The sequence below is a fragment of the Phragmites australis genome, chromosome 1 (genome assembly GCF_958298935.1).
Source record: "Phragmites australis chromosome 1, lpPhrAust1.1, whole genome shotgun sequence".
Lineage (NCBI taxonomy): Eukaryota > Viridiplantae > Streptophyta > Magnoliopsida > Poales > Poaceae > Phragmites > Phragmites australis.
In genome coordinates, this window is record NC_084921.1 from 38897677 (window position 1) to 38908436 (window position 10760).

Consider the following 10760-nt stretch of genomic DNA (forward strand, 5'->3'; position numbering starts at 1 on the left):
GACGACCTGGTAGACGAACTTACAGTGCATGGAGATGGGACAGGCCGGACAACCGGAGGAGGTAGGTGCGGCAGCGTTCCACAGATGGGGACGTGCATGCAGAGCTCTCAGGGCAAATTATGTTCATTCAATTCTCCATAATAATAATTCGAGAGTAGAATATCTGGCCAGGTATGGATCTGCTGAGCAGGACTCACTTGTAAGTTCTCTTTCTTTCTAATATATAAAGAGGGTAGGATCTAGTTTGTAAAGGGACGGAGAAGGAGGAATGGTGAAAACTCATTTGTAACAATTTACAAACTCTGATAATAAAATACACAGGACGTATAGCTGTTATCATTTGGAAGGTTTGAACCTGGATAATCCCTGTATTCTTGAGTTCATCATAAATACACGTACGTCGCAAACATTATGTACACATATCGATCAATACACTCAAAATCATTATCATAAATTAACTTTAGCAGTTTGCATCCTATGATGCCTGTGCGTTAATTTGAAGATACCTACCTGCTGCCGGTCTCAGAAGCATCTGTGCCTAGGAGACTATATATACATACATACACATGTGCGCCATCGACCAAGCATGCATCGCCCTGCTTGCCCCCTGTGAAATGCTAATGATAGTGTGCCTAGTCGATAACAGGAGACAAGTGAGAAGAGGGACAGGGCCGGAACAGGCGCCCGGCACAAGACAATTAAACGGAGAAACACCATGCGTGCAAGGCTGCAAGCCCGGCTCTTAAGCAACAAGCAGCTAGCGCATGAGTGGAATGCCGTGGCATTCGTTCAGTCCCTGTAGCCACCTCCAAGTGAGCCCCTCCTCCTTGCCTCGCCTCACGCCGTACATAAGCGGCGCACTAGCGAGTGCTGCGGTGCGGGATTGGGCTCGATCGGCGGCGCAGGCTATATGAGCGGTCTCATCACCAGGATCGGCACCGTCGTCCGCTCATCGATGGCGGCCGCGGCCGTCGCTGGCGTTGGAAGGGACGACGGGCCACGGAAGCGGCCGCGACGGCTCAGCGTCAGAATGGAGCCAAGAAGCAGGGGAGGCGACGGGTGCTGCTGCTCTAGCAGCGGCAAGGCGGTGGAGCCCGCGGAGACGAGGCTGGTGGTGATCGTCGGCGCCACGGGCACGGGCAAGACCAAGCTGTCGATCGACGCGGCCGTGGCGCTCGGCGGCGAGGTCGTGAACGCCGACAAAATACAGCTCTACGCGGGCCTCGACGTCACCACCAACAAGGTGCCGCTCGCCGACCGCCGCGGCGTCCCGCACCACCTCCTGGGGGCGGTCCGCGCCGACGCGGGCGAGCTCCCGGCGTCGTCGTTCCGCGCGCTCGCCGCCGAGGCCGCGGCCTCCGTCGTGGCGCGCAGGCGGGTGCCCGTGGTGGCCGGCGGGTCCAACTCGCTCATCCACGCGCTCCTCGCTGACCTCCGCGACGCGGTCCCCGCCGATCCGTTCGCAGCATCCGCCGCGGCGGCCGGGTACCGGCCGGCGCTGAGGTTCCCGTGCTGTATCCTCTGGGTCGACGTCCACGCCGAGGTCCTCAACGACTACCTCGACCGGCGCGTGGACGACATGGTGCGCGACGGCATGGTCGAGGAGCTCCGTGAGTACTTCGCCATGACGTCCGCCTCCGAGCGCGCCTCCCACGCCGGGCTGGGCAAGGCCATCGGCGTGCCGGAGCTCAGCGACCACTTCGCGGGCCGCAAGAGCCTCGCCGCTGCCATCGACGAGATCAAGGCCAACACGCGGGTGCTCGCGGCGGCGCAGGTGAGCAAGATCCGGCGCATGGCCGATGTCTGGGGCTGGCCCGTCCACCGCCTCGACGCGACGCCCACGGTCCGCGCGCGGCTCGCCGGCGCCGGCCGCGCTGCCGATGCCGCCGCGTGGGAGCGCGACGTGCGCGGCCCGGGCCTCGCCGCCATGCGCCAGTTCCTTGATAGCCAACCACTGCACAACCACGCATATGAGCAGCGGAGCTGGCTGGCGCGGAGGCAATGCCGTGGCATGGTGGGGTGACTTGATTGAGCGTCAAAAGGCTGCGAGTTTTCGGGTTCAAATTTTTTTTTTTTTTTGATAGGCCGCCGATTTTTTGGGACAAAAATTATATGCAGCGCTGCAGACCGATCTCCTCGGAGCACCATCCGCACCGATCTCCTTGAGCACCATCGGATTGCTGCCACTTGTACCCAATTATCATCTCAAAGCTCACAGCACCAGGTCCTAGGATCCAGCTGAGCGAGCTTGGAAGCGCTAGCAGCAGCCACTCCATCTCCGACAACACTGTCATCCGCACGTACTCGCTCCCCAGCCTCCCCAACACGAAGTCGGAGTACTTGGTCAAGGAGGAGCTCCAGGTTTTCCTCAAGCCGAGCCTGAGGACTGCCGTTGGGCCCAGTGATAGAGGCAGAGCTTCTTGATGGCCAAGGGGGCCATAGCCCCTCCTACTTTTACAAATTGCTTAAGAAAAATTAATTATCATCACTTACTTACAAACAAAATTACTAAATTAAGCATGTACTATAAGCTCGGTCCCCTCTACAATTCTGTTCAAGCTCTGCCACTGCCCAGTGACCCGCCGAGTCAGCAACACCAAGTCAGCACAACGGAACGTGAGCAGCTATCAAATCTGTGACACTGACTAAATTATTGCAATCGGCGGAGCTTTGGAGCAGCCCTTACCTCCTCCATGTCAACAAGGTGGTCTTCGCTTGCCGCCAATCCCCACTTGGGTCGCTCGACTCTTCGTGTTATAGGCGCATGGAGAGATAAGATTCAAAGGATTCAGTTTGTCAGTTTGATTAAGTTTATCTCTAATGTGTTTAGTTTGTCTTAGTTTATCTATTAGTTGGCTGCAAATTAGAACTATGTATTTGTTAGTTAGTTGCCCGTTGGGATTACCCCTGGCTGGCTATATATATTCAGCCTTAGCTGTGTATTAGAAATTAAGCAATCACATAAGAGATATATTCCCTATATCTATATGTTCTTTACTCTCTCTCACTCCAGCCCTCTCTCCTAGAAGCCGATGTCACCCGGCTATCCACTCGGTAGTGTTTTCCTACCAATTGGGTATCAGAAAATTCAGGTAACGAACTGGGTTAGGACGGGCCAGTTGACTTGTAGAAGATCATCGGTGATTTAACACAGCAAGTGGCTGCCATATGCTCACAGATGACCACCATGTCTTCACAGTTGGCAATGGTCGACAAATGCTCGTAGGATTCCTTGTTACATGTGTCAGCAATACTCACCAGCATGTTGGGTAGCGTAGCAACACTAACGCCACCAGCAACCTTGCCAGTGGCCACACTAGATCGCTTGCATGATTCCTTGACATCCGGCGATGGCATGGAGCATCATGGCAGCAGCAACAGGCACTAATCCATGAGGTCGGGTGGTTGCCCAAGGTGCCCGATGGAGGAACCCCCTTAGGGGGGATTGTGTCGTAGCCTCCCCGCTAGTCATCACAGCAGACGCGTGTTCTATGGCATCCGATGCAGCATTGAGCAAGGTGGCCTCAAGTGGCAGAGCAGTGGGCGGAGACGAGGAGAACACATCCGCTGGCCGTGTTCGCTGGCGTTGCTACAGCAGTGGCGATCTTCAAGGTGGTGTTTGGTCTCCTCACATCCCCCACGATGTCGGTGGTAGGAGGCCCATGCGATGTTGTGCCCGCTAGTCCCGGAGATAGTGGAGGTGGGGGAGATCATCGAGGAGCTGCAGAAGTATATGGGTTTATCCTCGAGAAGTTATTTCTTATGGCTATCAAAGGGCAGATCTGTGATGTCTCCCAGAGCAGATTTGCCATTGAATCGCGTCACCACCACCAGTGACTTTTCCATAGTGATCATATCCAAGTGTTTGACGCCAGGCTATGGTGTCAACGTTTGTGACATTCTTGTTGGGACCACATCTCTACCCATGATGGCCTCATCCACAACTGTTACAGCATCTGAAGAGCACAAGGTGGTCTTATTCACCGTTGTCGTTCACCATCAGTTCTCATTAATATGAGGTTGGAAAGGCTATTGCCATGGCCACCACTACAGCTCGAGGACGAGCTATTTTGAAAGGTATGAAGATGTTATGCGCACATGAAGAGATAAGATGCAAATAGGGCTGGGCAAAATACACCATAACCGAAGAACTGAACCGACATCAAACCACCAAAATTGTTGGTTCGGTTTTAGGGTGTCAAAAATTGAAGTGTCGAGTAGCCACAGGAGGATATCCATGTGCCATAGCCTTGGGCCGCCCTCACGCGCACCACTTGGCCTGCCCAGCCACCGAGTGCTCCCGCCAAGCCATGATGTCTTGGGCCGAGCCACCAGCTTTGCGCGCGATCAGAAAGCTAGCCACCGCCCACCGGGCCTGTGCGCACAAATGACACGACTAGAAATTTGGTGACACCAAAAACTGAACCGTAAAACCAAAATTGAACTGGATGGTTTTCCAATATTTTCATAATGTCCAATTTACATATTTTGAAAACCGAATTGTTCAGACACCGAATAAACTGAATCGAAAAACCGAAAACACAGAATGCCCAGGTCTAGATTCAAATGATTCAGTTAGTCGGTTTGACTAAGTTTATCTCTAGTCGGTTTAGTTTGAATTAGTTTATCTATTAGTTGGTTGCAGATTAGAACTCTTAATATGTTAGTTAATTAGTTGCCGGTTGGGATTATCATTGGCCGAATATATATATATATATATATATATATATATATATATATATATATATATATATATATATATATATATATTCGGCCATAGATGTGTATTAGGAATTAAGCAATTAAATAAGAAGTAGATTCCCTGTATATATCTGTTATCTGCTTTCCCTCATGTCAACCCTCTCTTATAGCTTCTGATACTACCCGGCTATCCTTTGCGCGGTGTTTATCTTATGGATAATTCCTTATATGCCATTGGCATAAGCCTAAATCCTCAATCTACCACCAATAAAACTCATATCCCGTATATGCCAGTGATCTTAAACTTTAATCTGTTCCGTGCCACGGTTGTTGCATCCGTTAGCTTCCAGCATGAGTGAAACTTGAAAATGCCAATATTGCCTCTGTGTGAGCATCTAGCTTACTAATGGGCCCAAGCATCCAGACGGAGTGTGACGGCGTGGCCTGGCTGGTGGTAGATCTGGCTACAGGGCGGCTGGTGGGGGTGGAAGCAGCATCGAGGTATGCACTTGAACCCATCTGAAGGGTCCCTGACCGGAGGGCCTGACCGAAATCAAACTGGTGGCGAACAGGGTGGCACAACGGAGCCCAGTGTGCAAGGACGAGCGTGCTGGTGACAAGCGGAGGGCCAAAAAGCGCTCACAAAAGGCACTTGGTGACCCTACGAAGCTCACCATGGGCTTGAATTGGATGGATGAGCAGCAGAGAAGCGGTGCGACCTCGAAGAGGTGAGAAAACTTGCCAGTGTCAAAAAAGAAGATGGCTCACAACTTGGTGGCGCTCAGTCTCGGCAGGATTCGATCGATGGAGCATCGCATGACCTCCTCCTTTGCTCCTTGAGGCTCGAGCGCGTTAGATTTGGGCTTGGGCTTGCGGGTTTTGGTTGGCAGCACAGTGGATTTAGCAGTGGCATGCAGCTGTTATGGAGGAGAGGCTCGACCAAGAGAGGAATGAGAGGGAGGGAGTGAGCAGGAGGAGCTAGGGGAGGAGATAAGGTCGAGCGCTCAGTTTTCCCACTCAAGCATGCGAGGTCAGTGACGTGATGGCATTCAAGGAGGGGCCGACTGTGTGGCATTGTTGTTCTGTCGGATAGAATTGTTGGGTGGGTGAGAGAGAGAGAGGAGGGACATGATAGGTAGGGTCCCTGATGAAGCGAAGTCGAGTGAAATTTTTGTCCATGGATGAAGCGAATGGCAAGTGGGTCATTTTTGACGTGTCCACTAGGCAAGACTACTGGAATATAGCCAATATTAGCATGAAAGGGATTAAAATTTAGAGTGATAATCACAAAACTGCACTTCTTTTGGTTTAACTATCGTAAAACTACATTTTTCCCTCATATTTCATAAAACCACACTTACTTTGCATCACTTTATAACAAACTACAATTCTTTTGGTTTAACTATCACAAAATTATATTTTTTCCTCCTATTTCACGAAACCACACTTATTTTGCATCACTTTATCATTATACTTCTGTTACTATAAACAGATCTGACAAGATGGGCACACGCATCATACTTACAGGCTTCAGCCCTCACCGTTTGTTAACGTGGCCGACTACACCATGTCACAATTGCTTGCCAAGTTAGCAGATCCTACGTAAACTTTGGTTTCCTTCTCTTGAAACCTACTGATCTGGCGCGAGTTGAATTCTTGGGCACTAAAAATTGACGGTGATGGGGGTTGGTGTGGCTTCATTTAGCTATCCAAATAGCACTGGTAAGGGTTGGCACGGCTAAATGGTATCATGTCAACCCCTTACCAGCATCAATTTTTCGTGTTTAGGAATTCAACTCGCGTCAGATAGATAGTTTCTGAGATAAGAAGCTCAAATGTCACATAGGATCTGCTAACTTGACAAGCAATTGTGATATGGCGTAATTAGTCACGTCGACAAAGGATGAGAGCTAAAGCATGTAAGTACGACATGTTGGTCTATTTTGTTAGATCTGTTCACGGTAATAGAAGTATAATTTTGTAATAAATGTGGTTTTGTGAAATAGGAGGAGAAAACTATAGTTTTGTAATAAAGTAATGCAAAATAAGTGTGTTTTTGTGAAATAGTAGAAATATATATAGTTTTATGATAGTTAAATCAAAATAAATGTAGTTTTATGATATTCACTCTAAAATTTATGGACATTAATATTGATAGGATATGATTTTTATAGGTGACGGATCAAGGATAAAAGTTTTAGACAATAGCATATATATCTTTACCACATCACCTCCGACTGCGTCCCTCCGGTCGGTGGAGCTGCGGACCACCTTGTAGCTCGTATATCTTCTTCATGAGCCCTTGTTGCAACAAGATCCAGTATATTACTTGGTCAAAATTGGTAGCAGCAATCAGATCCAGTGTTGAGGATTTAGTAACATGGAATGGACTGGGATCTTGACAATCCATTCATCAGTACTTTTTTCGTCCATCTTGGCTGCTTCCGATTTGCAGTTTATGAAGAACTAGTTATGTGTCCGTGCGTTGCTACGGTATCTTTGTTCAAACTCGTTTGGTACTATTGCGATGATATAAAACAAGAAGGAAAACTATACTTATAAAATTGTTGTATAATAAAAAATAATATATATATATATATATATATTATAGTGATAGTCTAAATTGTTTCACCTAAACATACTTACAGATAAATATTAAATTGTTTCGTGTCAAACATAAATACACAAACGACATATTGATACTACAAAATCTAATGCTGTGGAAAGCAAAATACATGTATGAATCACAAACAGGTAAACGAATACATGTGACAATTTCATTATATAAGAGCCGGAAATCATCATGGCCAATGATTCTCTGAACCAAGCGCTGCAAGTCAGCCATAACCTTGTGCTCTCTCTTCGATTTCTCCTCATAGTTAAACATGGCCAACGCCCTCTTATGCTCAGCGCTGTAAACCTGATTTTCCTTCCTGATTTTTAGACAAAGGAAAAAAAATGTTTCGGCCTTTTGCATCCGAGGATTCATATAGTCCTTGTTGGATTATTATATCAATCACAATCTATTACGGAAAGCAAAGCGAAAAGAAAAACATATTTAGATAGGTTACATGATATTATCCGGCACATAAAAAATGACTAAACCGCCAGTTATTTTTGGCCCAAAAAAAACTCCATTGCCGCCACATCCAAATTCTGACAAGCCAATCTGATCTTTTCCCTTTGGTCCTCCTTTTGTAGCAGTCTTCAAAATCTGAACCAATATATACCCCTAAAGAATGCCTACAAAGAAGAGGTTGTTGCTACTTTATTAAAGACCATATCATTGTGACATAGCTAAATCGTCTAATATAGAGCGGCTACCCCAATTAGTATCAGTTTCTTTTTATTAACATCCATGTCACATAACCAACCATCAGTTTCTTTTTATTAACATCTATGTCACATAACCAACCACCTATAATATGGTTCACGTTCTTTGACATGGTAATACCTAAAGCAATATGAATAATTCTCCAAATCGACTTAGCAAAGTGACACTTGAAAAATAAGTGTTCAATGCTCTGGTTACAGAGGCAGCATTTGAGTTCCTATTCCATTTTCTTTTGATTAGATTATCTTTGATCAAAATTACTCCTCTAGCTAAATACCATAAGAAAAATTTAATTTTGAGCAGTATCTTAAGCTTCCAAAGCCAATGTGACTAAAAGGAATGGGTCGATGAATCACCCTATAGTGCATTGACTGTACGGAAAAAGGCCATTGGCATGTAGGCCCCATCAAAACTTATATACTTCATTTGTTAATTCAAAAGGAATTATTTTAGCCACTAACCTATACAAGCAATTAATCTGTCACCAACTTCCTTCCTGATATGGATAGCATTCATCCTCTAGTGTCTACTTCCACTCATCACATACCCCAAATCCTCAAACTTCTGAATCTCTTCTGCAGACAGACCGACCTCACCAAGTCGTGGGATACGCTTCCCTTGCTGAACATACTGTGCAATAGCATCACCTTCTCCAAGCTATGCCCTTATGTGCGCGGAAGTGGCATTGTTTCAACGGGCATCTCATTCTCCAAGGTAGGCTTCTTTTGGGCCTCAAGCATTTCCTTGAACTTGATTGCTTCAGGGTTAATCTCTAGCATCATTGTTTCATCAACTTCCTTTGCATCTTCATTGGCATCAAAAGAGATTGATTCTTTAGAGCCAGAATGCTTTCCCCTCTTCCTCTTTATGCTCCTTTTCTTTTTCTTACTGTCCCTCGGGCTAGAGATAGAGTTCTCTTCCTCCTCCTCATAGCTTTGTTCGGAGGTTGTATCTTGGCTTTTCCTCTTTTTCCCCCTTGAACTCCTACTCCTCTTAGATTTCTTGTGCCTCCACGACCTCTTCTTGCTCTTCATATCCCTAGAGTCCTCAGAATCATAAGAGATCTCTGAATCTCCGTTGCTCTCACTATCGCTCTCTCTCTCGGAATCACAGGAGCGGTGACGATGATGGCGCTGGCTTCGCGTTGCTCTCACTATCGCTCTCTCTCTCGGAATCACAGGAGCGGTGACGATGACGGCGCTGGCTTCGCTTGCTGCTACGTTGACTACTGTTCTTCTTTCCTTTCTTCTTCCTCCTAGAATCTTCGGAATAGTTGGAATCAGATCAGCTATTTGACTCACCAGACTTGGACTCTGACGCATCCTTGCTCTCCTCCTACTCGCTCCCCTCTGGTGAGCCCTTCTTCTTCGTGGATTCCTTCTTCTCCTCCTCCTTATCTCTCTAACTATAGTACTCCTCATCACCCTCGACCTGAGGTGGGCTGGGCGTGATGTTGCAGATGCACCACGTCATGCTCTTGCAGAGCTTCTGGAGCTTGAGGTGATAGTGCTCGAAGCAGCTGAGGCCCTTGAGGTCTTCATCATCGTCGTTGTCGGAGTCGGACTAGGCCCCGCCCCCGCCGCCACCACCGCGGATGGGTGGGTCAAAGTCTCAGTCCCGTACCTGGTCCCTATCCCGACCTCGGTCGTGGTGGTAGGGTGACCACTAGCGGCGGCTGTCGCGGTAGTGGCTTGGGGAGCGGTTGCGATGGACGTGGTGGCGATGGTGCAAGGAGGGCAATGGTGACAGGGAGCGGCGGCGCGGGGAGGGCGATGCAGAGGCCATGGAATTTCCCGGGAGGCGCACCATGGAGGATGTGAGGCGGTGCTCCGAGCGGGCCATGGTGACGGTGGATCATCGAATCGGATTGGTGTGATTAGGGTGGGAGGCAACGCGAATCATGAGATTGGGGATTAGCGGAGGCGTAGCACGCTGGACATGTTGCAAAGGTGAGGACGACGTGCGGACCCACTAGTGACGAAGCGGACGAAAGAATGACAAGGACAAAGTGAGGAGGCTGACAAGCGGGGCTGGTGGACGAAGGAACGGGATGGATGTATTATGTTTTTTAAGTAGTAGAAATTCCTCAAATTATTTTGGGAGAATAGACGGGGAATCTGTTATGCAATTTTGTTCTACCTGCCCTGAAGGCCTGTTGTGGCATCTAGATAACTATTTTTTATGAACATCTAACCATCTAGATTAAATCAAAGAGTTCATATCAAATACGATTAATAAATAGTTAAATCAAAGATAAAAAATTATGAAAAATTAGCATTTCGATTTTCATATGGTTTGGGAAGCAAAATATCTAAATAAAGAGTTTAAATAAAATAAAATAAATAATAATTAAAAATATGGTTAGAATAGAATAAATAAGGATCCATATCAAATATAGTCTTAAAAATAAAATTATTATAAAAATTAAATACCTAATTAAAGTGTTCATGTAAAAATACGATTAATCAATAGCTAAAATTCATAATAAAAAATAATGGATTTTTAAAAAATTCTTATAAGTAATAGATTAAGAAACACCATGTAGCTCAAGCTTGTTGCATCAAGCAAGTAGCAGGCAAGGCACAACAAGCTGGCAAGGCAAACCTATTAGTCATGCTATTAGCGTGAGTCACATTGCTAGTTGGTCCAAATAGAATTTCTTCCCTATCCCTAAATAGAATTTTTTCCAATTTTTTGTTAGGGCCAGGTGGCCTTTTGACATGGG

The 10760-nt window shown here is 47.0% G+C and overlaps 1 protein-coding gene and 1 pseudogene across 1 annotated transcript; one reads left to right on the plus strand and one right to left on the minus strand.

The window, feature by feature from the left end:
• The first annotated feature begins 612 nt into the window (after window positions 1-612).
• On the plus strand, window positions 613-2661 carry LOC133918309 (adenylate isopentenyltransferase-like). The gene has a single exon (XM_062362127.1). It carries the CDS (start codon window positions 911-913, stop codon window positions 2021-2023), a length of 1113 nt encoding a protein of 370 aa, XP_062218111.1. The 5' UTR covers window positions 613-910; the 3' UTR covers window positions 2024-2661.
• On the minus strand, window positions 2109-9919 carry LOC133884676 (uncharacterized; annotated as a pseudogene).
• Between the last annotated feature and the right edge of the window lie 841 nt (window positions 9920-10760).